A 24199-nucleotide genomic window follows, 5' to 3' on the forward strand; every position below is an offset into this window, starting at 1 on the left:
CTTGTTCAAGTACAGTTTTCTGTCTTATATTCCCAGCCCTACCCCTCAGACTTTTTAATAACACTGATTTGTAAGTGACAATAAAGTGCTATGTTTTAAAAATGTTCATATTTTGAGTAATACCATAGATTTCAAATTGAATAACACTTTAACTGTTGTTACCATAGGGAGGTTTCATAGGGAGATTTCAAAATGAACATCACCAGATTTTTAAAAGCAGATTTCTGAACCTCACCCAGAAAGCTATTTAAATAAGCATGAAATGAGACTCAAGGGTTTTCATTCAACCAGTAAGTGAAAAACACAAATTATTTTCTTCTTTAGCCATTTATATTGCTTTCCTTAAATTCAAACTTTATGCTCAAATTACAAGAACAAATTCTAGTGAGAATTGAGGAGTAAAGTGAAGAGTTACTCAGTTTTACTTCCAAAGTGTAAGGAATTATGTATAGAATAAACTAACACTGTCATACAGAACCCAAAGTGTTGGCCACAAAACAATTAGTTAGGATACTGACAATGGTTAAACTTATCCTTAAAGAGAAGATAACTGATGTGATCAGGATAGGTAAAGAAAGTGTAACGCTTTGGATTTTGAATTCACTGCTAAGTCAGTGCAAATGATCAATACCTACCTAAAGATCCCAAGGAGAATTTACTCTCTTTCAGTAGCTACTTCAAATAGCTTTATATTAGTAACATTTTTTATTTGACACCAACATTTCATATTACTCACACTGTTGGACTTCAGATACTTTAAACAAGGTTAAAAAGTTGTGCTTTGTACCTAGACTAAAATATTTTACAATGTGCACATACATTTCTTAGAAAACAAGATTTCATGCAATTTTTTTTAAAATAAAAAGTGTTTTGTTAATTAAATGATAAGTGATTCTTTTTAAAATATTTTATTTACTTATCTTTAGAGGGGAGGGGAAGGAGAGAGGAAGAGAAACATCAATGTATGGTTGCTTCTCATGCATCCCCTGCTGGGAACTCGCCCCTGCTGGGAACTGGCCTGCAAGCCAGGCACATGTCCTGACTGGGAATCGAACCGAGATCGTCTGGTTTGCAGGCCCATGCTCAATCCACTGAGCTACACCAGCAAGGAAATGATAAGTGATTCTTAAAGCAGGGTCTTTTTTCTATTCTTTAACCTTAGAAAAATGTGATTCTATGTAGAATGCCCTTTGAGAAAGGTCAAGAGTTTATTTACTTAAACGTATGACATATGAACATAGTTGTGATTCCTATGCAAAGAAAGCTGATTTAATGAGAAGAGTGAGCTACATTCAGTGGACTGTGACTACTATTTATTTCCAGAACACAGCTGTCGGAGCAAATGCAATTCTATACTAGGTTTTTCCCCTGCTATTAATAAATGAATGAATCTTTCCTAGCCAACTTCATAAGAACATATAAGACAATTTGATCAATGCCTCATTTCACATTAGCTTTGGATTATGTCAAAAACATCTTTAAATATTCCTTTGAACAAGTTAGACTTTTGCATTAATATCATTAAATGTCTTAATAATTAAAGCAAAAGTGAATAGATGCAGTTTTTTGAAGCATAAATGTATACTCTATATTACCTTTGTAGAACTACATTAACTCAAAATAAAGAATTCTGTCAAAATGTTTATTCCGTTCTTAATTGGATTGAATGGTAATACAAAGATTGTGAGCCAGACTTCCATTTCTCATGTATTATACTTTAAGTGCCCAAAACTTTATATAAAACCACATCTGACTTGGTTTCTTTCACAATTCATACTAAAAGAACCTTGGATCTAATTGTATGTGCTTTGAAATAAATTCTCTCCTTGACTGTGACTATTATAAATTTGACAAGACCAGCTCTAGTTAGAAATTGTGAGAAAGAAATCCACATACTGCTGAATAGAAACTTCAAACCTTCTGTGGCTAACAGTCTAAAAACTTCCCTTAAAAGATGAAACACAAAACTACAGACTCATAAAATGACTGTAAACAGCAGGGAAACTTTTATTACCATCCCAGTGCTTACAATAATAAGACACACAATTTGGAACTCCTACCAAATCCTGAGCACTGTCGCTTGAGAAGGCATAAGAAGGATGTAAACATTATCCTGAATATGACACAGCAACAACAACGACAGAAACCTAAGTGTTGGCTCCCAGGCGCACAGCCACTGTGGGGACTGTAACACCAACACCCCATTTCAGCTTAGGCTCCAGGGCGCCCGCACTGTCTTGCGAAAGCACAGCCCTGGGAAGGGTCACAGAGTGGCACACCCACCACCTTACTGCGTTCTCAGGAATTTGCTCCAAATGGAGAAATCAAGTCAGGCTGCCTCTGGCCAGCGGGAGGAGAGGAGAGGAGCCGGAGCCCATCAGCAGCACTGGGATTTGCTCTCCGCGGGCAAGGCCTCCTGCTCCAGTTTGATTTTGTCCATATCATTTTCTTCATTAGGAAAGCTTTGCTGGTTCATAAGAATGTTCTCCACCAGAAACCGGGCTGCTTCATCTATGTTTATGTTATCCTGTAAAGCCAACATACAGAATTCTTAGAAGAGAGCATTAAGAATATTAATGGGAACTAGAAAAATTCCTCAGAGAGGACACTGTAAATACACCAGCTACCACCTTCTTCTCCGATGTTTAAAGTGTTTGCCAAGAGTTCAATGCTATTGAGTAATGTGGCTATGAAACCTTGTTTTTGTTTGTTTGTTTGTTTGTTTTTACAAAGGATCATGCTTTTTGGTGTTCCTGCTTTAAATTTTCTGCCACTGAGGGTCAAGGTACTATTGTGATGCTTACAAATAAATCTTTGCCTTGTCCAGGCTGTCACTCACACAAATGCAAGCACTGAAATGAAAAACTATCCCTGACCTTGGACATCGAACTCAAGTGTTCAGGATACATCATGAAGACAAATGTCAAAGGGCTCAAACCACATTAGAATGGGATAAATCCATCATGTCGCTCCCCCATCTCTGAGTGATGCCAGAGGGGTTCTCGGCTGTTCACAGGAAGGAATCCAAGACACGAGCCAGACAGACGAGAGGTGAAAGTGGAAACAGGTTTTATTGAGCAGAGAGGAAACGCCACTTCACAGACAGAGTGGCAGACTCACCCCAGGAGAGAAGGAAGAGAGACTCCAAGCACATCCAGAGGTGGAGCTCGTAGTGTGTGTAGTTTTTAGGGAAAGGAGCTGGGATGGATCGATTCTTCCCTAAAACAATTATTACTGCGAGTTCAATGGTGATTTTCTGTTTTCATCATTCCTTCTACATTTATTAGCTGTGATGCTACTGTTAGGAAGATCTTTCTCTTCTTTCCCACTTATTTATTCATCTGTTTACTCATCTCATGGACTAGTATTTCATTCTGCGGATTAAATCTATTACAGTGGGTTTTTTTTAGGATTTTATTTATTTATTTTTAGAGAGAGGGGAAGGGAAAGAGAAAGAGAGGGAGAGAAACATCAGTGTGTGTTTGCCTCTCACACACCCTCTACTGGGGACCTGGCCCACAACCCAGGAATGTAGTCTGATCGGGAATTGAACCTGTCACCTTCCATTTGCAGGCCCGTGCTCAATCCACTGAGCCACACCAGCCCAGCCAGGGCACAATATTCTTTACTTTGCTGCTCAAATTGTCTTACATTTTGGAGCTTCTATAAATAGGCCCTTGTGTCTTTTTGATCTGTCTCCACCACACCTGTGATGATTTCTTACTCTCAGGCACGTCTTTACTGGGTTTGTCCCACAGTTTTGAAATCCACCATTTGCCCAAGAAACCCGGTTCTTCTGATAGGAAAACAGTAGTGTTTAAAGTTACCGAGGACTGGCCCTGGCTGGCATAGCTCAGTGGATTGAGCGCGGGCCTGCGAACCACACAATAGCGGTTCGATTCCCAGTCAGGGCACATGCCTGGGTTGCAGGCCAGTTCCCAGCAGGGGACTCATGAGAGGCAACCATACATCGATACTTCTCTCCTTCTCCTCTTCCCTTCACCTCTAAAGATAAATAAATAAAATCTTAAAAAAAGAAGTTACCGAGGACTCATAGATCATTGGTTCTACCCTGTCATTGCTTCCAAGCCCTCTCAGCAGACAGACCCAGTGAATACACGTGTGTCTCCCTACACAGACCAATATTTTTCTATGTTTACCTCTCTATTTATACATATATAGTGTGCACATGTGTACAGCATGTGTGTGTACACACAAACACCTATACATATAAGGTGTATATATGTATGTAACATTATGTTAATATTGATCTCTCCAATTCCCATCCAACACCGCGAGGTTCATTCTAGCCCTCTTCCTTATTTGTTATACCTTTCTCAGACACTGAGAAACCTCCAAGACCTGTGCTATTTATTGAATTAAGTTTTCCAGCATCAACATAAGCTTTGTTACTTCCACTCCCAAGATAAGTATTAACTTTAATTAAAGTACTGGTCTCCGAATGTCCAGATGTCATTCAGTTCCCTCCATCCCCAGTATATCACGTAATTATGTTTTCTAATTGCAGTTAGTGGCCATTGACTAGGAACAAAAAATCCCATGTTGTAGTGTAATTAGTCACACGTTTTCATACTGGGAAGGCATTATTGGCCACAGAGGTGAAAAGATGAAATTCATGAACTCACAACACTTGTTTGGCTATGTTCCTACTGGAATTCAGATCCCTGGAATTCCAGCAGAAACCAGACTTGAAGGCGGCTTCTCGCCAGGCCAGAAGTATAGGTGTTGGTGACACCTGGGCAGGGCCTTCAGCTTTGGCTAAAGTTTTTAACCTGAATTTTATGTTCCTGTTATTCCCTCAGAACACTCCCTGTTTACTTCTAAATTCTGCAGCGGGTGTCCCTCATGTGTTTGTAGGAAAGCACAGGATACACCTGGAACGTTACTCTTAACCCATGCTTTCCTCTTCACCCTTCTGTGTGATGCCATTTATAAACACAGGGGCGGGCAAAAGTAGAGTTATAGTTTTTTTGTATGGAAAATCATGACATAATTAATAATAATACAAGAACAAACTGTTTCATGTATGCACGAGCTGGAAACCTACTTTTGCCAAGCCCTGTAAAACAAAGCTGACGACGTGTGCAGTCTCACACCACAGGCTAGGTGACACATTTGTTTACAAATCTCCCATGCAGATTCTGGGGATACACTTGGATTCATTATTTGAATGACTAATTCAGATAAAGCCTAAACAGACATTTTTATCTGTAATACCTACATCTACTCCACTGACTCTCACGCTGTATTAAACATTTACCCAAACCATTAACTTCTCCAACGAAGATTAAGAAGCAAGCAAACCCTCTGACAATGGAACCATGGGGCACGGCTTCTGGCACAAGCCCCCGTGTACACAGCCTCCCTCCCCCCCTGTATTCCCTACTTCTTGTCTAGACAAGTGCTCATGCGGCTTCTTCTCTGAGCTTCATCGCTCTTCTGCCAATACTTTCCCTTTATGACACTAAATGCTAAGACTCTGGAATATATTTACTTAAACAAAAAGCCTTTAGCTTGGGAGGAAGCACTTTCGCCTCCAGCAGAAATGAGTTTGCCCAAGACTCCATCTTCGCTCAGTATTCTCAGGGCAGCATCTTTGGGAGGCTTCTCATGCCTCTGCTTTCATTATTCTGATCATCGGTGGCACCAAATAATCTTCCACTCTTAGGATGGGTTTCTAAAAGCTAAAAACAACCTGGCAGTACATAAGTGACAAGTAGGAACAATGCTTTTAAATATACATATATAAATATATATATGGAAGTCACAGAAAGCATGCTAAAACCTGGAACTGTGTTAGGATTACACCAAACTTAGGGTTTTGAGTTTGTCTGTCATTGGAGAATTTTTCAAACACTTCATCATCCTCACGCCAGTCTGACTGCAACCTGACCTCTGAAGGAAACTGCCCCCCCACAGCAACCAGCACCCCCCACCCTCCAATACTGGTGCCTGTGATTTTCACACTCCCTTTCTTGCATGTCAAGGCTGTTAAGAGTTTCAACACCCAACTTAATGTATTTCTGTTTTTCTTCAAAAAAAAAAAAAAACCATTTATCTTGCTTCCTGTAATGGGTCGAAGAAAAATTCTCACTCTACTACTCATGAAGGAATTACGTCACCAATATTGATACTTTCCTCTTGTTCAAATTCTTTCATACAGAGTTAATACACAACTCTTCAGACATCACCCAAATACATCTCCTCTTCAATGCCTTAGTTAGTCTTGTATATAAACCGCATCTTTATGAGGGGTATGGCCCTATGCATTTTTAAGCCTTCTGTAAAAATTTGAAAAATGCTTGTGCTTCATCTCATACACTCTAGGTGCACAAGACTTCATTTAAAGACTCAAACGCACAGAAAGTAGGCTTTGTTATTTGCTCTAAATAACAGTTCATTTTCATCTGAATGTGAAATCTGTCCTTCCAATCACCTCCTCACTGACCATTTCTGAAAGCAACCCTGCTGCAGCCTGGGAGAAGCTGTAACATATTAATGTTGCGCTGCCCTGTGCCCCAGGCTTCCAACACCCACTCCCGTCAATCCAGCTAAAGACTTCGTGGTTACAGCTCACGTGTACAAGCTGACAGCAGAGCTGGTCCAAAGGCAAAGCAGATCTCACCTTTGCGGAGGTTTCAAACCATCCAGTGAAGCCGTGCTCTTTGCAGAACTGGTCCATCTGGGAAGGGTTCTGCCCATCGTCCTTCTTCTGGTCACACTTATTAGCTAAGAGAACAGCAGGAATAGGGCCGCCACTTGGAAGATGGACTTTACTATCCAGATCGTTTTTCCATTTTAAGACGGCCTCAAACGTGGAACCTCTTGATATATCAAAGACTACAAAAGCACCAACAGCTTCTTTATAGTAGACTCGCGTCATGTTGCCAAACCGCTCCTGCCCTAGAAATAAATATAATAAGAGGTTAAACACTCCAAATTTAGACAAAGTCTCTATTCAACACCTTTGACCCCAAGAATAAGTCCATATCTTCTAATCCATAGTAACATAGACTAGCAAGATTAAGGATATACACACAGGAGGGACTCACAAAGCAGAAGTGGCTAATCGCGTGGTCTGAGTACACAAGTGACTAGTTTTTGTTCTGCGCATGTACAGCGGATTCTCCATAACCACCAATATGACAGTACTTAAAGCTACAGAGTCCATTTCCTCTTCCCTGGGTCTAAGACAAGAGATGTTCTAAAGTAAAAAAAGATAGCGGGGGGGGGGGGAGGTAGAGGAAGAAGAGATAAGAATAGAAGAAAATGAAACTTGCAGGAAGAAGATAAAATGTTAAATGTTAAATGTTACCCAAAAAGATTAGGACTGGACATGAGATAAAGACTCTCAAGTTCTTTACTCATCTTCCTTCACATCTCCACCTGATTTTGACTCGATATGCAAGATTGATCTCCTCAGAAAGGCAGAGGCATGCAAACCTGCTCTTTTGGAACAAAACATGGCATAATAGTTGTGTCATTAAAAGAAAGATCAATTACAGAGTTCTTAGCATACTGGACTTTTAAAATAATAAGTGAGAAACTGGGAAAAATCTACTGCTTAACCTATCGTATAGGACTTTGCAAAGCATGCTGTTGCGACCCGACGTCATGCTGTTCTCTGACACAGGAGGGACCCTAATCTTAACCTGACAGACGAAAGAACAAGCAAAGAGCTTTTTGAACAGGATTCCAATAGCAATGTCTAAAGAAGAAGGGACTTGAACCCACGTCTTCCGACTCCCACACCCCTACGGAAATATGATGCCAGCCATTGTGAACTATTTTGCAGTTGCCTTGACTTATCAAGTTTATACTTTCAATAGGCCAGGTCACAGAGTAGAGGTCTAAGGAAAAATGAGTGGCAATCAAATGTTAATCAAAGATCAACAACTCTAACCAATGAGTAAAAACACTTTAATAGGAGGGAGGTGGGTTTGGAGGGGGTGGGGGGAGGGGTGGGGAGAAAATCCAGACAACCATAATTGAACAACAATAAAATAATTTAAATTAAAGAAGCACTATAATAGCACACTTTCCTATTAAAACACATGATGAAAAATCCACTTTAACTACATTTTATTGATCATACTAAATGCAAAGCTATTCCCAAATTAGTATTTTCCTCATCCAAATTCTACTATGCCACCACACAATTTCAGCTACTGCTTAATGGAGTAATGGAAAAATAAAATAATCAGGTCAAGTGCAGTCCAGAAAAGTCTTTATTATCTGGGATGATACTTCCCCCAAAACAAAAATAACACGCAGGAAGTCCCAGCCATGCTGGAAGGAAAGGACTGGATAGAGCCTCCTGCAGTCACTAAGTACAAAGACAGCTGCACCAGCTTTGTTTTTGCGTGGTGTGTTGTGTTAAGAATTCAAGCATTCAACAATATGGAAACTCAGCAGAACCCGGGAGAGCTTCCTCTTCGTGAGTCTGCGGAGTAGTTCCGAGGGTAGGAGAACTCACGCAACATCCCCTTCTTTGACCAGTGCTGTGGCCACTTCTTACTAGAAGGGGGAGAACACTGTAGTGCTTTCTTGACCAAACACTTAAAAGAACATTTTTATAACTGGAAGACGACAACCCATGTCATCTATTCCAACATCTCTTCTTTTATAGATGAGAAAATAAAATCCCAGGGAAAGTTCCTCAGTTTTCCTAGACTGACTGGTTGTCTCATGTGCTGCTTGATGTGTACACCAAGTATTCCCTGCAGTATAGTCACTGCTCTGTATGTCCCTGTGTTTCCAGACAGGTCGCAGGCAGTACCAGCAGCCAAGGAGAGATTTGCCTTAAGGACAGCACAGCCCTACCACAGAAGTGAACCCCTGCTCTCTGTCGTTCCCCAGCGCTTTACCTGGGCAGCTGAGGGACATGTCCCGCTGCTGAGTGCCCGAGTGGCCCCACCGTGGGGACAGCCCTTCGCATCCACACCAATGTGGGCACACTGCCAGCATACTCCAAATGACTCTGAAGTGTTTTAGCCTTTAAAAAGGTAAGTTACTCCCTTTTATAGACGAGGAAACCTTTACTATAACCACACACCTTGGCACTGAGAAAAAAGAAAAAGCGCACAGTGCTGGCCATCCAGGTTCCAGGGTATTTAAAGGGGCACAACTCACACCCCCAAGGGCTGAGCCCCAAATGACACTCGGTGGCAAAAAGATTACGATGCTCATCTAATATGCATTTGGGAGTATCGAATACCAGCAACTTTGACAAGGAGTTGAGACAACATAAGTAATATATTTCCAAGAATATATAACCCATTAAGGAAAAAAAAACCACAAAATACTTTGCCTGACCTCTTCATATCTAAGGCAGATTTCCAACAGGATAGGGTTTCCCCTTGTATTTGACATGGGAAATACTGCATTCCGAACCATTACCAGAAACACAGGCCAGACATGCTTTCTCTTGTGATTTTAATCACGGGTTTGTCTCCATATTTTATGTTCATGCCCCCATCGGATAAATAATCTAAATGTGTCTTGTTCTTTGAAACTCAAAATGTAAATGTCATAACGACACACAAATCAAAGCCATGGGACGACTGGTGCTTGGTTTCCCGAGAACTAATGCTTACCTCCCCCAACCCCCTACACAGAGAATCACTGAGCTGCACATTCCTGCTCAAGGCGACCGGCTGAAAACAGACAGTTTCTAGTTAGTGCACGTGAAGTCCTTTACAAAAATCCTGAAATCTCACTGTGCCTTTCAGAGACAAAGCTCTTCTAACAAGCTGGTGTGGTTGGTGGTGGCCCATACGTCAAGACCCGATCAGAGTTTTAGGTCAGTCATTGGTTCTAAAAGGGTAATTGCATGTCCATTAAAAACCTTCATAGTTTGATATAGCTAATAATGTGATGTTATCATGTGTCTTGGGCACCAAGTTTATGACTCATTGCATCACGACTTTATCAAGCTATTATAACCTTGCCCCACATGACACTTTGATATTAAATATGCTAGAATTACAGGCATTGTTAAAAGTAAAACAATGTCTTAAAGAACTACTGTAACACTAACCAATCAAGCAGTATTAGTAAGAACAGACTGTAATGCCACCTGCACATTCCCCCATCCCCACACTAGTCTGCACAGTTTTCCATAAAACAAGTGGCTGTATTATGCTCAGTAGAAGGAGTTTAAAGGGTAATGCGTCAGACTAGCACCTCCTGAGCTTAGGCTTGATATGTGCTGATTGCACAGTTTACCACTGCACTACTAAGAAGGCAAAGGGGCCACATGATGTTACACAAGTCCATTTACTTCTCTGATTTTTCTTTTTATCCTACATAAAGTGAGAGGGAGACCAGGTGACAGTGAAACCTCTGATGTCAGACACACCTGGATCCATGCCCCGTCTCTGCACGTCGGGAGGATCCTGGGAGGATCCCCAAACCTCGGTGAGTCTCAGTACACCCACCAGTGAACTGTGAACAATTCCCATTTTCCAGGTCATTCTAAGTATAAATAAGAATGGAAGTAAACTGAATGACAGGGACTAGAAGACAGCGTGTAATAAATGCAAACCATTATTATGTGAGAGGGCCAATGACCCAAAGGTTCAAACTCTGAGATTCCATGCTTACACTTGGAAGTACAATTCCACTGGAAAAAACAAGCATGAAGGGAAAGACAGGCAAAGTCGCTAGTGAAGTGATATACAACGCACTGTTTTTGCTCAGACCATCACTTTTTGAAATGGAGATGAAACCTGCTTGTCAAGCAGATTAACAAAACTGAATTCAGGGGAAAAAATGAACAATGCCTAAACTAAGAGGAAAATAAACTGCTTTTGAGGTGGCGCGGCATCAGCACTAAGTGCCCTCAAAATCGCCAGTTCCCAGATACGGGTCAGTGCGGATTCTGGGTGGTTCCTTCCGCTGAGGGGACCGGGCTTCGGTGGTATTTAGTCACTGCGTTAGGTCTGCCCTATCCAACTATTTACACCTCCTGTGGTGACTGTAAAAAGAACACCCAACTTTAATCAATTTAAAGTAGGGAGGAAAATCAAAATATTTCTGGTATGTGTCCAAAGTCATAGTAGTTATTTTTAAAAATATTTTATTTATTTATTTTTAGAGAGAGGGGAAGGGAAGAAAGGGAAAGAAATATCAATACGTGGTTGTCTCTTGTGCCCCCCTTACTGGGGACCTGGCCCACAACCCAGGCATGTGCACTGACTGGGAATTGAACTGGCAAGCCTTTGCTTTGCAGGCCCGTGCTCAATCCACTGAGCTACCCTAGCCAGGGCCAAAGTCCTAATAGTTTTAAAAGTTTAAGATATGGACTTTTTGTTCTCTTAACTAATTTATTCAACAGGACCGAGAAATGTGCCATATCTGTCCTGTAAATCCTTGTCTCCACATACTGCCCCTGTGGGGGCTTTTGAGACAGCCACACAGAAGGAGGAGGTGATGTGAGACAGAAGGGAACTTCAGGGTCATGGGAAGTGGGTATGGGGGGGCCTGGGGGGCAGGCAGCTTTGTCCTGTGAAGAACACTTGGGGTACAGTGCCTGGGTGGGTCTTTAGGGGTGCGGCAAAGCCAATGACCAGAACTACTGTCCTCAGTTTGAGTATAAATCAGATCACCCATGGGGCTTGGTAAGTTGCAAACTTCCAGGCCCCACCTCTGGCAGTTCTAATTTGCTAAGGGTGGAGGGTTGCTGGTTGCCGACTCCGATACCCCTTCCTAGAATTTTATTTGGGGAAGCAACATATTCAACTGAAAAAAAAAAACTATGCCCTGTCTGGTGTGGCTCAGTGGATTGAGTGCTGGCCTGTGAACCAAAGGGGTGGGTCGCTGGTTCAATTCCCAGTCAGGGCACATGCCTGAGTTGTGGGCCAGACCCCAGTTGGGGGCACTTGAAGGGCAACCACACACTGATGTTAATCTCTTCCTCTTTCTCTCTCCTTTCCCCTCTCTTGAAAAATAAACTTAAAATATCTTTTAAAAAAAGCCCAGATTTCCTAGCTGGCCTTATACCAAGGCACGTACCTTCGATTGGACCACAAAGACATAGAATATTGCCAAGGAACAGCTGAGTGGAGAAAGGGCAGCTCCAGCCCATGAAAACTTTATGGTTCTGCTCACCGGCCTTGGACAACCCAACCACACACTTGCCAGGCGGGAGGATGGACTTCAGGTGGATGGGATGTTTGTCAGATGAGGCCAAGTCTGCTGATACAGTCAAGGCTACAGAACCTGCATTTTTTAAGCCCCTCAAATGTGTGTGATGGAGGAGGCGCCATGGAATCACACCAGAACAACCAAACATGTTTAGCTCAGTTTCAAGAAGCAATTTCACTGCACAAGACACTTAAGGCGAACACCTGGAGCGAAGTAAATGCAAAGAACGAGGAAGAAGAGAAAGTAAGGTCATCTATCAGTCAGAAAGGCCAACAGAGATCCTAAACTAACCCTGCTACCCATTTATTTTTGTTTATTTTTATGTGGTTCATCTGTCTCAAAAGAAGAGTGAAGAGATTACAGATTTCTGGCCTGCAGGATTGCAAAAGGTCAAAAGTCTTTTTTGGAAATATAATTGAATAGAATTCCCAAGAACTGTTTTTCTTGAATTTTTTCCCCTAGAGAAATTCCCCCACATTTGTGTCTTCACTTTTTCATCATCAAAGAGAAGATCTCTAGAACCATAATGCAACTTAAACTTGTGGCCTTAGCCCACTCAGTGTTAGGCAAATGTTGTTTGAACATGAGATTCTCACTATTTCAAGGATACGCTATTTGGGGTTACAAATCTAAGGCCTCCAAAGTCTTCTTTGCAAGTGTACTTTATCTCCATTTATTTTAATAAATGCCTGGAGATATGCATTAAGCCTTTTTAAAAAATGTTCTATATTTTATGAAGTACTGACATCTTGGGGCCTTGTCAACCGCAAGGACTGACCCTCCCAGGGTTAGCTTGTTCTTAGAGACAGCAGACGGCCTGCTGAGAGCATGTCTTTGATGTTGTAAACCAACCAAAAACCAACCAATCGACAGTCCACAGCCGCCATCTGCCTCCTGTTTTCAGGTTTCTGCATTTTAGGACTCTGTCCTTGGGCCCTAAGTCACCCTGTGGCCAGATATTAGACAACTAGGGACCAACCTACAGCCCAGAATCACTCAAATCGTTCAAACTATCCAAACCTAAGTTTGCCCAGCCTTTCTGCGCTGCCTTGCCCATTTCTTACCGCAGAAACCACAACCAGAGCCCCTGCGCGTGCTTTCCCCTCGCCCCTTCTGCCACCCGACCAACCTGCTGCTTCTCCATGGGGTCATGCGTGGGGCAGCCTGCTCTCTCCCCCTGGGAGCTGTAAGTAGCAAACTTTGTTTTCAATGGCTATCGTCTCCTGCTGTGTTGATCACATCACACCTGAATAAAAACAAGTCCTGAGAACATTTTAAAATAGACTAAAAACCACTGAAATTCCCTTATCAAACACTTAAGAAAACTGAAAGATCAGAATAACATGTACACAGTGGATAAAAGTTGTAAAATATATTTGAAACTGACACTGCATCTCTGGACTAATGCACAGCTACAGGTATAGTCAGTGACGTCACAGAGCAGATCTGGCAAACACCTGCAATTATCACCTTGCTTTCCTGGGTGTGCTCTAACCTTATCCAATCACACAGCTTTGGTATCTTCAGAGAAGTCCACAGTTTGGAAACAGCGTTTCAAAATGCACATGCAAAAAAGACAGAGCCAAACAAAACGCCTCTACCTGGTAAGTACTGTGCTTCATAATTAGGAGAATTATAATAACAGAGAGTTCTGGACTGAAACATAAGGAGATGACAATTATTACAATGGATATAAAATATGAGTCACATTCTCTAAATACAAGAATGATCAGAACATCTGCAAATTTAGACGTGGGTTCACACTACTATTTGACATCAGTGAACACACAATCGGCTATGCTATTAATAGCTTATTGTTTCCATATCCCAGAGTCTTAAGACCTGTCTCTGTACAGTGCCATTGAGTATCTATGTTTTCCTAGTCAAGTTACTATACCTACTATAGTCTCTGTTGAGACTATGGATCTCTAAACAGTTTCTAATTCAGTTCAAACAATAGAATGATTAGGCATATGGTTGGGAGCAAAGTCAGGTTTTAGTACTTCTCATCACTGCTCTTCTGCTAACCTGAGCATCTTTTTGTTGGGGTTAAATGAGGCAACTAAGAATGGTAACCTATTCAAAGAAAGAGGACCGGAAATAGGCATGCCAGTGGCAGGGAGTTTCAGTACTCGTAACAAATGTTGTTATGCTGACCATCCTGCCTGTGTGATTACGGACGCACAGTCCCAGCTGGGTCCCGCAAGGGCGTCTCAAATTAAGGATGGTTTTAAGGTGTAACATGGGATGGTAGGCTTTGCTTGTAACGTGGCAGAGAACTGAGCCTGAATAAGACTGACGATGGCAAGATTGTCAGATGGGAGTCAGATGTAATAAAGATTTTAAAAAATCCCTATAAATGAATTAAGTTACTGGCCACCAACAGGCCCTAGAAAAGTTACTGTAGTAGTCACTGCTTAAGACAGAGACTGCAAATAACTACTGTACAAAGTCTAACTTCTCTAAGCCCTGCTTCTTCTTATTTAGAAGAAACTTGAACATTAATAATCCCTGACTGACAAATAATTTGAAGGTCAAGAAAGCATTAGAGGTAATATTCCAGGTTCTTGCCCATGAAGGGTTAAAAGAAAGTTATTTAAATAAGACCAGAAGAGACCACTAGGGATAGTAATTGGCAATATGTAGGATGGAATACGAAAATCAGGGTCAACGTTCTAATCTAGGATGGAAATCTTAAAAAGTGACTTTAAGTATGGTTTATATGATTTAAAATGTCTCCCAAGCATGACTTTTATGCTTCGGTAAATAGTATTTACACGAACTTCAAAGTAAGTTGTTTCTGATTTGTTCTATGGCCCAAAGGAGTGTTACTCAGATTTACATAAAGAAATTTTAATCCAAAAAAGTAAATGGTAGCAGAATAGGTCAACCCCCCCAAAATATACCACTTGGCATAAGGATTATTTTGAACTAAAGGCCTCTTTTTGTTCAACCTAGGATAAAAGTACTTAGGCTTTGCCACTTAGGTCTTCATTTCCATGTGAGGGCTCTTGGGTCACGTAAAACTCATATTAAGTAATTCTGCTGTTAACACATCTTCCATCAGTTAAATTCTCAGGCCCAGCTGAAAGGGTCAAGGAGGGTCAAGATAAAAATTTACCTCTTCTACAAATGCAAATCACGGCAATGAACACCTGAAGGCTAAATTATACTAGCACTACATGGACAAACTTTTATCTTGCAAAGATTTAGCCTATACCAGCCACTCAACCTACGTGGACAATTCTACACTTGCTAATAAGCTTATAATAAGTACTAAGCCAAATATTATTTCACCTACAATACATCATAAATGAAGATAAGAGATATCTCTTCCTATACCTTAATTCAATATGCAATTATTAAACTCTCTTTAAAGTCTTACCAGAGACGTCAATATTTTAATATACTTCAGTATATGTTGAGAAGCAGTCTCAAAGCAAGTCGGAACTGAGAGACAGCAATCGCGTTACACAAAAACTGTATTAAACCGTGTCTGTAATTTAAAGCCACATACATCTGATGCAAAAAGAAAGTAATTTTAAGGCCTGCACACAAGAGTCACTATTTTTCTTAACTTGGAGAGTTTAGCTCAAATTGCTTGGCCAAACCTGTGGAAAACATTTGGACAACTCCTGCCTGCCACACTTGCCAAAGCTTTCAATGCAGAGACTGAGTACAATTTCTTTACCACCTTTCCCGTCTCTGAAACTACAAAGAAAATCTAGTAATAACACCACATCTTAGGTTAAGTCATATCAAGTGGCCCACTCTACCAACTATTTTGAAATTAAGGAATATTTGTATCCTTTGAGATTTAAATGATTCAATTTTGTTACTACATAAGGCAAATATGCTTAGCCACAAGGGAAGTTTTTGGAGTGGCCTCCGGTTTGCCTTCATTACATCATTACTACTTAATCCCAATGGAATGAACTAGGATGAGTTAGTAGCTCAAATACCCAAGCCAAACACAGTTAACAAGCTCTTTAAACCTTAATTTCGTCTCTTGGTTTCCTTATATATTAAGACTCCATCTGAAAACCTTATTTATAAGGAACCATAATTCTCTCCAATCACCTCATAAATTTACCACTAATCTTGTTCATTGCTGGAGTGTATGGGCTGAACATATCTAATGCCCAAGAATGCCTTGAGGAAATATTACAGTTCTGCTCTCCTTGCTGGCCAAGCTCCAGTTTTTTTAAAAAAATATTTTACTTATTTATTTTTTAGAGAGAGGAGAAGGGAAGGAGAAAGAGTAGGAGAGAAACATCAATGTGTGGTTGCCTCTCATGTGTCCACTGCTGGGAACTGGCCCACAACCCAGGCATGTGCCCTGACTGGGAATCAACTGGCGACCCTTTGCTTCACAGGCACGTGCTCAATCCCCTGAGCTTCACCAGCCAGGGCCCAGTGTTTATTTCTTATTTATTTTTTTAAGGCAGAAGAGCAAGGATATTCCACCTGGATATGTACCAGAGTCTGATAAAGACCACGCCCCCTTCCCAGCTCTATAGGGCTGTTCAAGAGGAATGAAGAGGTGGTTCCCGGGAAGAAAACCCTTACTGATGTTTTTGCTTTTCCAAGTCTCCAAATATCAGCATTTCTGAAGGCACAACTGTGCCATAAAAATCTTCCATTTACCTGCAATGGGACCCAATCACAGTTTCATAGCTAAATACTACATTATTTTCCATGAAGACTCATGCAAAGTCAATGAGCCTCCTAAGCAAGGGTTTAAAATCATCTTCGTGGAAACCCACAGCTACACTGAAGATGCCTGGAGAACGAGAATCACACGGTAAGACGACCGTTAGAATGCATGACTTTGTCATAAAGCAATACAACTGGTCACAAGTGCTCTATGAAACAGCAGGAAGTGTTTCAAAAGAAGCCTTGGGCTTCAAAAGAAGACTTTTCAAACGGACTTTTGGTTTTCCGAAAGAAAGGGGAAAAAAAGCTGAGCCCGGGGCTGACTAAACCCCTTTCTCTGAAGTTTTGATGTACATAAATTTATTCTCATATCCGACATAGAGAAGTCTGTTTTAAGTAAATGAGTATGGAGGTTATAGTTCTTCAATACTTTCCCATAGGTAATAAGCTTTGGGTGAGAAGAACACTACCTAGTTCACAGACCTGTGTCTCCCCACCTCCCACTACCAGCTGAGAGCACTTCAGTTAATGCAAATGTAGGATGAGGGTATTCTCTCCAACCCTGAATATGCTCCAAGCCAAATGCTGAGCTTCTTAACACCTGTAGCAACCGGGCGGGGCAACTTTGGGTACCAAAATCCCAGAAGTTAACATCTTTGTTAATGCCCACATCCTACCCCATCACACCACCCAGCATTCAAGTTTTTCACAAGTTAGAGCAAGGAGAATATGTGCCCCTCAAACAGGGATATTAGGCTCCAAAATGACAAAGGGAAAGCACATTCCAGGAAAACATAGGAGGGGGGTCCGGGGCCAGTGTCAGGAGTGTTGGTTTTGAGAGTGAAGAAGGAGCACACAGTTTCAAGACAAGCTTTCCCAAACCCTCACCTGGGTGGTCTGACCTGGGAATGAGCATGGTGTGTGAAAGGCACTCTCTCACAAAGAAGGGTCTCAGATCCCAGGTAGGTGATGACAAATGCGCTGAAAAGGAACCTGGTTTCTACTTTGGTTATGCCACAAACTGCAAGTGTAAGGTTGGGAAAGTCAGAACTTCAGCTCTCATCTGTCAATGAGAAAACTGAAGGAGAGCAGCCAAACCCCTTCCTCTACTCTACCTGGTGTATTATAAGATAGTTAACATTTTGAATTAAAACTTCTGGAAAGGCCCCTCTACTGGCAGGTGAGAGAGCGCTGGAGTACAGGGCTCCCTGCCAACCTTTAAACAGCATAAAAGGCCTTCCACATACTTAGCAGAAGTATCTATCTAACCCTCGTTATGTATTTATGCATTTATTTACTTTGCCCTGCAGTTAAATTCTCCAACTACTGCCTGTTCCATTGCCCCATCCACTGGAATCCACTCCCTTTCCATCATCCCAGGTGATTTAGTCTCTTCTAAACGTGCACGGACAGGTTCACGCTGAGGACAGAGAAAGGAGCAATCAGACTGAGCAGAGTCGGATGGGAAACCAGGCGGACGCCCCTTCCCGGAGGCCGTCGCCCACCCGTCGCGGGGTTCCCGCGTGTCCGCGGCCAGAGCTAGTGGCTTACCCGCGATGTCCCACAGTTGCAGGCGCACCAGCGTCCTGCTGTCCCAGTTAAGGACTTTGAGTGCGAAGTCCACCCCGATAGTGGCCCGGTAGTGCTGGGAGAAGAGCTGGTGAACGTAGCGCTTGATGATGCTGGTCTTGCCCACTCCGAGTTCGCCGATGACCAGCACCTTGAAGAGGTGCTCGCGGGTCTCCGGCACCGCAGTGGCGGCCACCCCCAGTCCCAGGTCCCCGGCCCCGCCGCCCGCCATGAGCGCCTCCAGCCCCGCTCCAGCCCGCCGGCTGCTCTCGGGCGAGCTCGGGCCCCGCGCCGGACCCCCGCCGGCCGTGGAAACTTCCTCGAGGCCGTGCCCGCGCCCACGACACCGCCTGATCGGTCACAGGACCCGGAACCCGCGGTCGCTCACAGACTTCGAGGGGCGGGGAAAGGGCCGGGGCCGGCCTGGCGGGGGAGGTCCCGGCTAGGTGGCCGCCCCCCGCCCCCTCTCCCGCCCGCGCTCAGGCAGGTCGGGCCGGACTTTCCGCACTTCCTTCGCTGGGGCGGCGCGGATCCCGCACGCCCCCTAGTGGCCCCGGGCCGACTGGGAACCCGCGGAGGGCCCAGGCGAGCCCAATGGGGTCAAGGTCAGCCTGCCAAACTGCTGAGGCCCGCGAAAGCCCTGAGTCAGAGCGGAGGGGCGGTGCAGGCCTGGGAATAGGCCCCTTCTCTGGCTCTATCTGTGCTGAGGTTTCACACTTGAAGATCATTTCCTGAGTGAGGGATTCTATCTCCAGTGCCCGTTTTTCCACGGTTACACTATGAACTGTGTTGATTCTCTTTTATAAGTGCCTAGTTTCCACATCTGTGTTATGTCAGTTTCCACTCTTTGCATGCTTTCCATCTTCGAATATTTGTAGCTATTTCTCACTTTCCATTGTCTCTGTTCTTGGCCTATTTCATCTTTTGGGTTTCTAAACTTTTAAAATTCCTCTGTTGTCATGTTACTGGAATTTTAGGAGCAAATACCAATAGACACATGTGTTCAATTTGGCCCGTTTAACCAGAATTCATAGTGGTGTGTCTAAAGCTTCCAATCAGATTATTGGTCAGCCCTGTTTCAAAATCATCAGTGGCTCAAAGAAAAACAAAAACCCGCAGTTGGAAGTGTACACTCTGTAAGAGGGCACTTCATGCTTCTCCACGGGCTCGCTGTCGCTCAGATGAGCTCTGCTGCTCCTTACTGAAATCCACCCCCCTTCCTGAGACTCTGTGCTTTCTTTTATCTTGGGGTGTTGGCTCTCACTTCCCCTTTCCTCTGTCTTCTTTTGCCGAGCTCCTGATAGTCTTCAGCTCTCAGCTTAAACATCACCTTCTCTTTCCACTTCCCCCAAGCGTAGGATGGAGGCCCCCTTTTCCCTCTGCAATGGCACCCTGTGCTGTGCGAGTCCCTTTGGCACTGCATTACACTGTACACTTAGAACCCTGTGGCCTGCTCTGCATTATGCAGGCTAAGCAGGGACTCGGTCTTCTTCTCTGTGAGACCGTCAACAGTCAGTGTTTATGTAGCTGGTACTCAATAAAAATGTGATAAGCGAATGTTGAATTAGCACTCTATTCCAAGACCTGAGTTCACAACTGAACCTTGTCCTTTGGCCAAAGATCACTTTGTGATCTTTGAATAGAAAAACAGCACCGGATGTAGAAGTAAGTGGTGAGGTCAATTTTTCTGACTCTGAAATTTCTTTTATGATATTAGGAGATCACAACCCTTCCAATCTCCATTTTCTCAGTTTTAAATGAAGGGAATATATATGCTCTATTGTCTGTATAAAGCAATATAAAGCTAATATCCACACATATACAGTATATTTTATAAATGTATAAAATATGCTAAAAATCAGTCTCACTTTAAGGAGCTGTTCAATGTCTAGTACTGTGTTCCTTGCCAAGTTCTTTGCTGTGCTTGTGTACATGTGTTTTGGGTGCCCTTCTGTTTAATAATCAGCTTCTCATCTTTCTGTGCTCGTAGCAGTGTCATATGATTAAGAAAAAAAGCACAAAATGCCCCTATTTTAACATAATTTAAAGTAATCATAAATGTATCAAATATTTTTAAAAGATCAAAACTTCAGTTTTGCAATGTTTTCCTATAGGTTGCATATTGCTATTTAACCATTATAATTCCATGTTTATTTCATATGATTTTCCACAGTTAATGTGGAACAGCTTGGCAAAATATAAATGAAATTCTAGCCTGCTTGGACAATTGTCTTTATTGCTTTCTGTTTCTATATTGTGCAGGGTAATCTAATATTCATGAGATCACAGAGCCAGATACAATGAATATCTCTTCCCAGTTAAAAGGATTTTGTGTTTTATGGTGCAGAATTTGTGTGGTGGCCCCATAGTTGTCACTTTTAACTATTTCTTCATGGAGCTAGTTGGCACAGTCTTCCAGAGAATGCACAGTAATCAAATTTATGTCTGATTCCTACACTAAAGTCCACCAAAACCCATTTTTAAATCAATTTATCTATTTTTTATCTGCAATATGATTTTCATGTCTAAACTAGTCATTGCAATGTTTTTCAATGGCCTGGGGATTTTAAAAGGAAATGGAAAAGCTCGGAGAAAGAATATTTAACAAATGCCTCTTTTTCTCTGAACCATTCAAGGACATTTCTTGAAAAGCTATGAATATTTACAAAACCTGGATTCCTGTGTTTTTATAGGAATGCCATCATGGTGTGATGGAAACTTCAGTGAAATACGGCTTGGAAGGCACATTTGACATAGATTATATCACGTTTTTAAATTTGTAATTTGACCTGCTTTGCACATGTTTTGAAATGTCCAGTTGGTAAAGCATGTTGCCCCTTTGGGAACAGCAACTGCTTGCCCAGTTAACGTAAACAGCACTTTGAGGTAACTTTGTGCAGATACTGGTTCAGAGTTGCTACTGATAATATAAGTCTACCTTATTTGAACCATGGCTCTGTGGCAAATAATATTTTCAGCTCTGTGTAGGTATTGATGCATTTAGCTGAGCAGTCCCACGATATGGGCACTTTTATTATCCATTCATTACAGATGAGGGAATGGGTGATAGATGACACAGAGAAGCCACCAACCCAGAAGCAGGGCTTCTGGTGTCTGGTTCCTGAAGCCCTGCCCCATGTGCTGGTGTGCTGCAAATTCCCGTCTTCAGCAGTTAGTAGCTTCAAGGGGGCAAGTAGACTGTTATTTGTCATGTAGGTCTAACAATCTGTAGATTGGATCGGAACTGTTTGAATGCACGAGGGCAAGCTTTGCAAATTCAGTCCTGCTGAATGGTGACAGAAAAATGTCCTGGAACTCAAATTTACCAAGGAATTTCCTTGAAACCAAAGACCATGGAGTCTCAGCAGTGGGCTGTGTAGTACATGTGGTTATGGCATTATAACTATAACCATCCATCAGATAAAATATCAAGGGGTTCAGGACTTGCTTGCTACCTCCTATTTCAAGATGCGTTAATGTTGAAGGATTATACATCACGAAATGCTTCCGTCAAAATTTCCAGTCTCTGACCCTTTGGAAACAAAACCAGGAGACCAGAACCAGCATACTTGTCACAATTAGGCAGCGATACTCTGAAAAGCAGGATACTAGGCCAATAATTTATTTCCCTTTCTTCTGCCAACCATGCACAAAAATATTTACAGCAGGGCTAACTGTTCTTTTCCAGGAGTTATTCGGGTTGAGTGGAAAGTACTCAATGAAACCAGAATCGTTCTCACTCTCATTAGTGTAGTGGCCAGGTAAGCTCTATATTAAACTTCATTAACAAGCAACCCTCAAATTGCAGTGGCCTTTCCTAGAGAAGGTTGGTCTTTTGCTCATGAAAAATCTGATGTGGGCTTGGAGGAGTCTCCAGGCAGCTGGCCCCCATGTGATACCCTGGAACCCACTAGACTGCTTGCATCCTGTGGTGTCACCAGCTCAGTGGCTGCTTTTGTAGTCACTGAACCAGGCAGGGCAAGAAGGGCTGGACAGTCTTGCACCAGCCATTACATGCTTTGGGCCTGGAGCAACACACGCAATTTTGATTTAAAAGGCATTGGTTAAAGCTAGTCTTGAAAGCCTGTCTACGTTTGGGGGTGAGGCAAGAATAAGCCTGTGTGCTGTAAAGAGGACACCAGAGCTTTCTCCCACTCATGGATTACTGTTCCAGGAAAAGAGATAGTAAGCAAACACACTACATGATGAAACATAGGGAGGTATCCCAATTGTTACAAGTGCATGAGTATAATGGCCCCTACTTATGTATAAAAAAGTTAAAATTCAGACAATTATCTACTGGCAAATATATTAAGGTAAGTGATTTACCTTTCCTGTGTTTTCAGGTTTGAACCCAGGTTGCCTAACCCTGCACTGTTGGCAGTTTGAGTGCGTTAGCTCTGTCTTAGGGGACTTTTCAGTGCATCGTACGATGTTTAGCAGCATTCTTGGTCCCTACCCACTATAGGCCAGTAACTAACATGTCTCCTCCACCCCGATATGACAAGCAAATACACCTCCAGATATTGCCAAATGCCCTCAGAGGGCAGAATCGCCTTAGGTTGAGAGCCACTGGCTAGAACCATCCCTCTAGCATTTTCCACACCCAGCCTCAGTATTCACACAGCAGCGTATGTGTAACTATAGACTCCATAACATATAAAGCGCTGCACATGGCTTCATCTCAATTAATAAAATAATTAAGAGAAAGGGGGTGTTATGTTGGGAAGTGCTTTGCCTGGTTTCAGGAGCTATAAACCAGGAGCCTAAGCCCCACGGGTAAACCAGGAGCTAAACCCACCACGGGTAAGGCTGAGTGAGCAAACTTCGGACCGTGAACCACTCAGGAGACAGAGCTTATGGCAGGAGCACTGCTTCTGCTTCATCCATCTCTCGCCCCCAATGCTTGGTCGGTTAGTCAACGATGGGTAAGACCCCTCAGAGGGGGGGCAACCTAAGCCAGGCGTGATCACTTGGGAGGCCCTGAAGGAAGGACTTGGGGGACTGCAGCTAAGAGGGGGTTATGGACCCTTGCTCCCCAGCTATTCTGACATAGCCTGAGTCCCCATTTCCCTCTGGGAGAAGCACTTCCTGGCTCTAATCCACTTAAGCCTAAAAATCTATGACTGAGAGGGTGGTGCAGTCCTCTGCCAGCTAGAGCGGGTTCCGGGGTGATGGGGCATAAAAACTCCTGTGAAGCCTGCTTTGCTAAGAATGCTTTCATTCGTATGACAAGGGTCCTAGCAGGAAATGAATATGTCTCCCAAAGTTTTTGCAGCCTTCTTACTTGACAGACACTGACTCAGATTAAGCCCTCAGATTCCTTTTAAATGTTATCTGTTTGATCCTTGCCCCCTGACATTGATTGATGAGCTTTACCTGTATTTCTGTGTATTACAACCCGATAAAGCCATTGAGGAAGGGGCTCCTGCCCTTCTCCTCTGGGAGATTGACCACCTCTCCTCCCCAAGCAGATCATGTCTTGGTACTTTCATTGTCATCTGTGGCAGACTGGGGGGGGGGGACTTGTGAGTAAAATTGCCCCCATAGTGTCATATTTACCATAGGAGGGAACAAGCTGAAAAGAGGAAATGCTTTGCCTGTATTGCAAGCCAAGAAAATGACAGGGAGCCAACCTAACCTCAGTCCTCTCACTCCAGACTCATAAATATTCATAAGTTTCACTGAAGACCTCCTATGAGACTGTCACTGTTCTAGTTACAGAGGATACAGAGATAGAAGATCTGGTTCCTGCTCCCAGGAGACTCCTAGACTAGCAGGTAAAGAGGCAAATTAACATAAAATT

At 42.7% G+C, this 24199-nt stretch overlaps 1 protein-coding gene across 1 annotated transcript; it reads right to left on the reverse strand.

Moving 5' to 3' along the window:
- Nucleotides 1–1985: 1985 nt before the first annotated feature.
- Nucleotides 1986–18839, reverse strand: RAB32 (RAB32, member RAS oncogene family). Its single transcript, XM_037034771.1, has 3 exons — nt 18376–18839; nt 6647–6924; nt 1986–2527 (listed from the first exon to the last, which is right to left on the reverse strand). Exons 1-3 carry the CDS (start codon nt 18623–18625, stop codon nt 2378–2380), a joined length of 678 nt encoding a protein of 225 aa, XP_036890666.1. The 5' UTR covers nt 18626–18839; the 3' UTR covers nt 1986–2377.
- Between the last annotated feature and the right edge of the window lie 5360 nt (nt 18840–24199).

Source organism: Sturnira hondurensis, unplaced genomic scaffold (assembly GCF_014824575.4).
Source record: "Sturnira hondurensis isolate 20B ecotype Veracruz unplaced genomic scaffold, ASM1482457v3 Scaffold0022201, whole genome shotgun sequence".
Lineage (NCBI taxonomy): Eukaryota > Metazoa > Chordata > Mammalia > Chiroptera > Phyllostomidae > Sturnira > Sturnira hondurensis.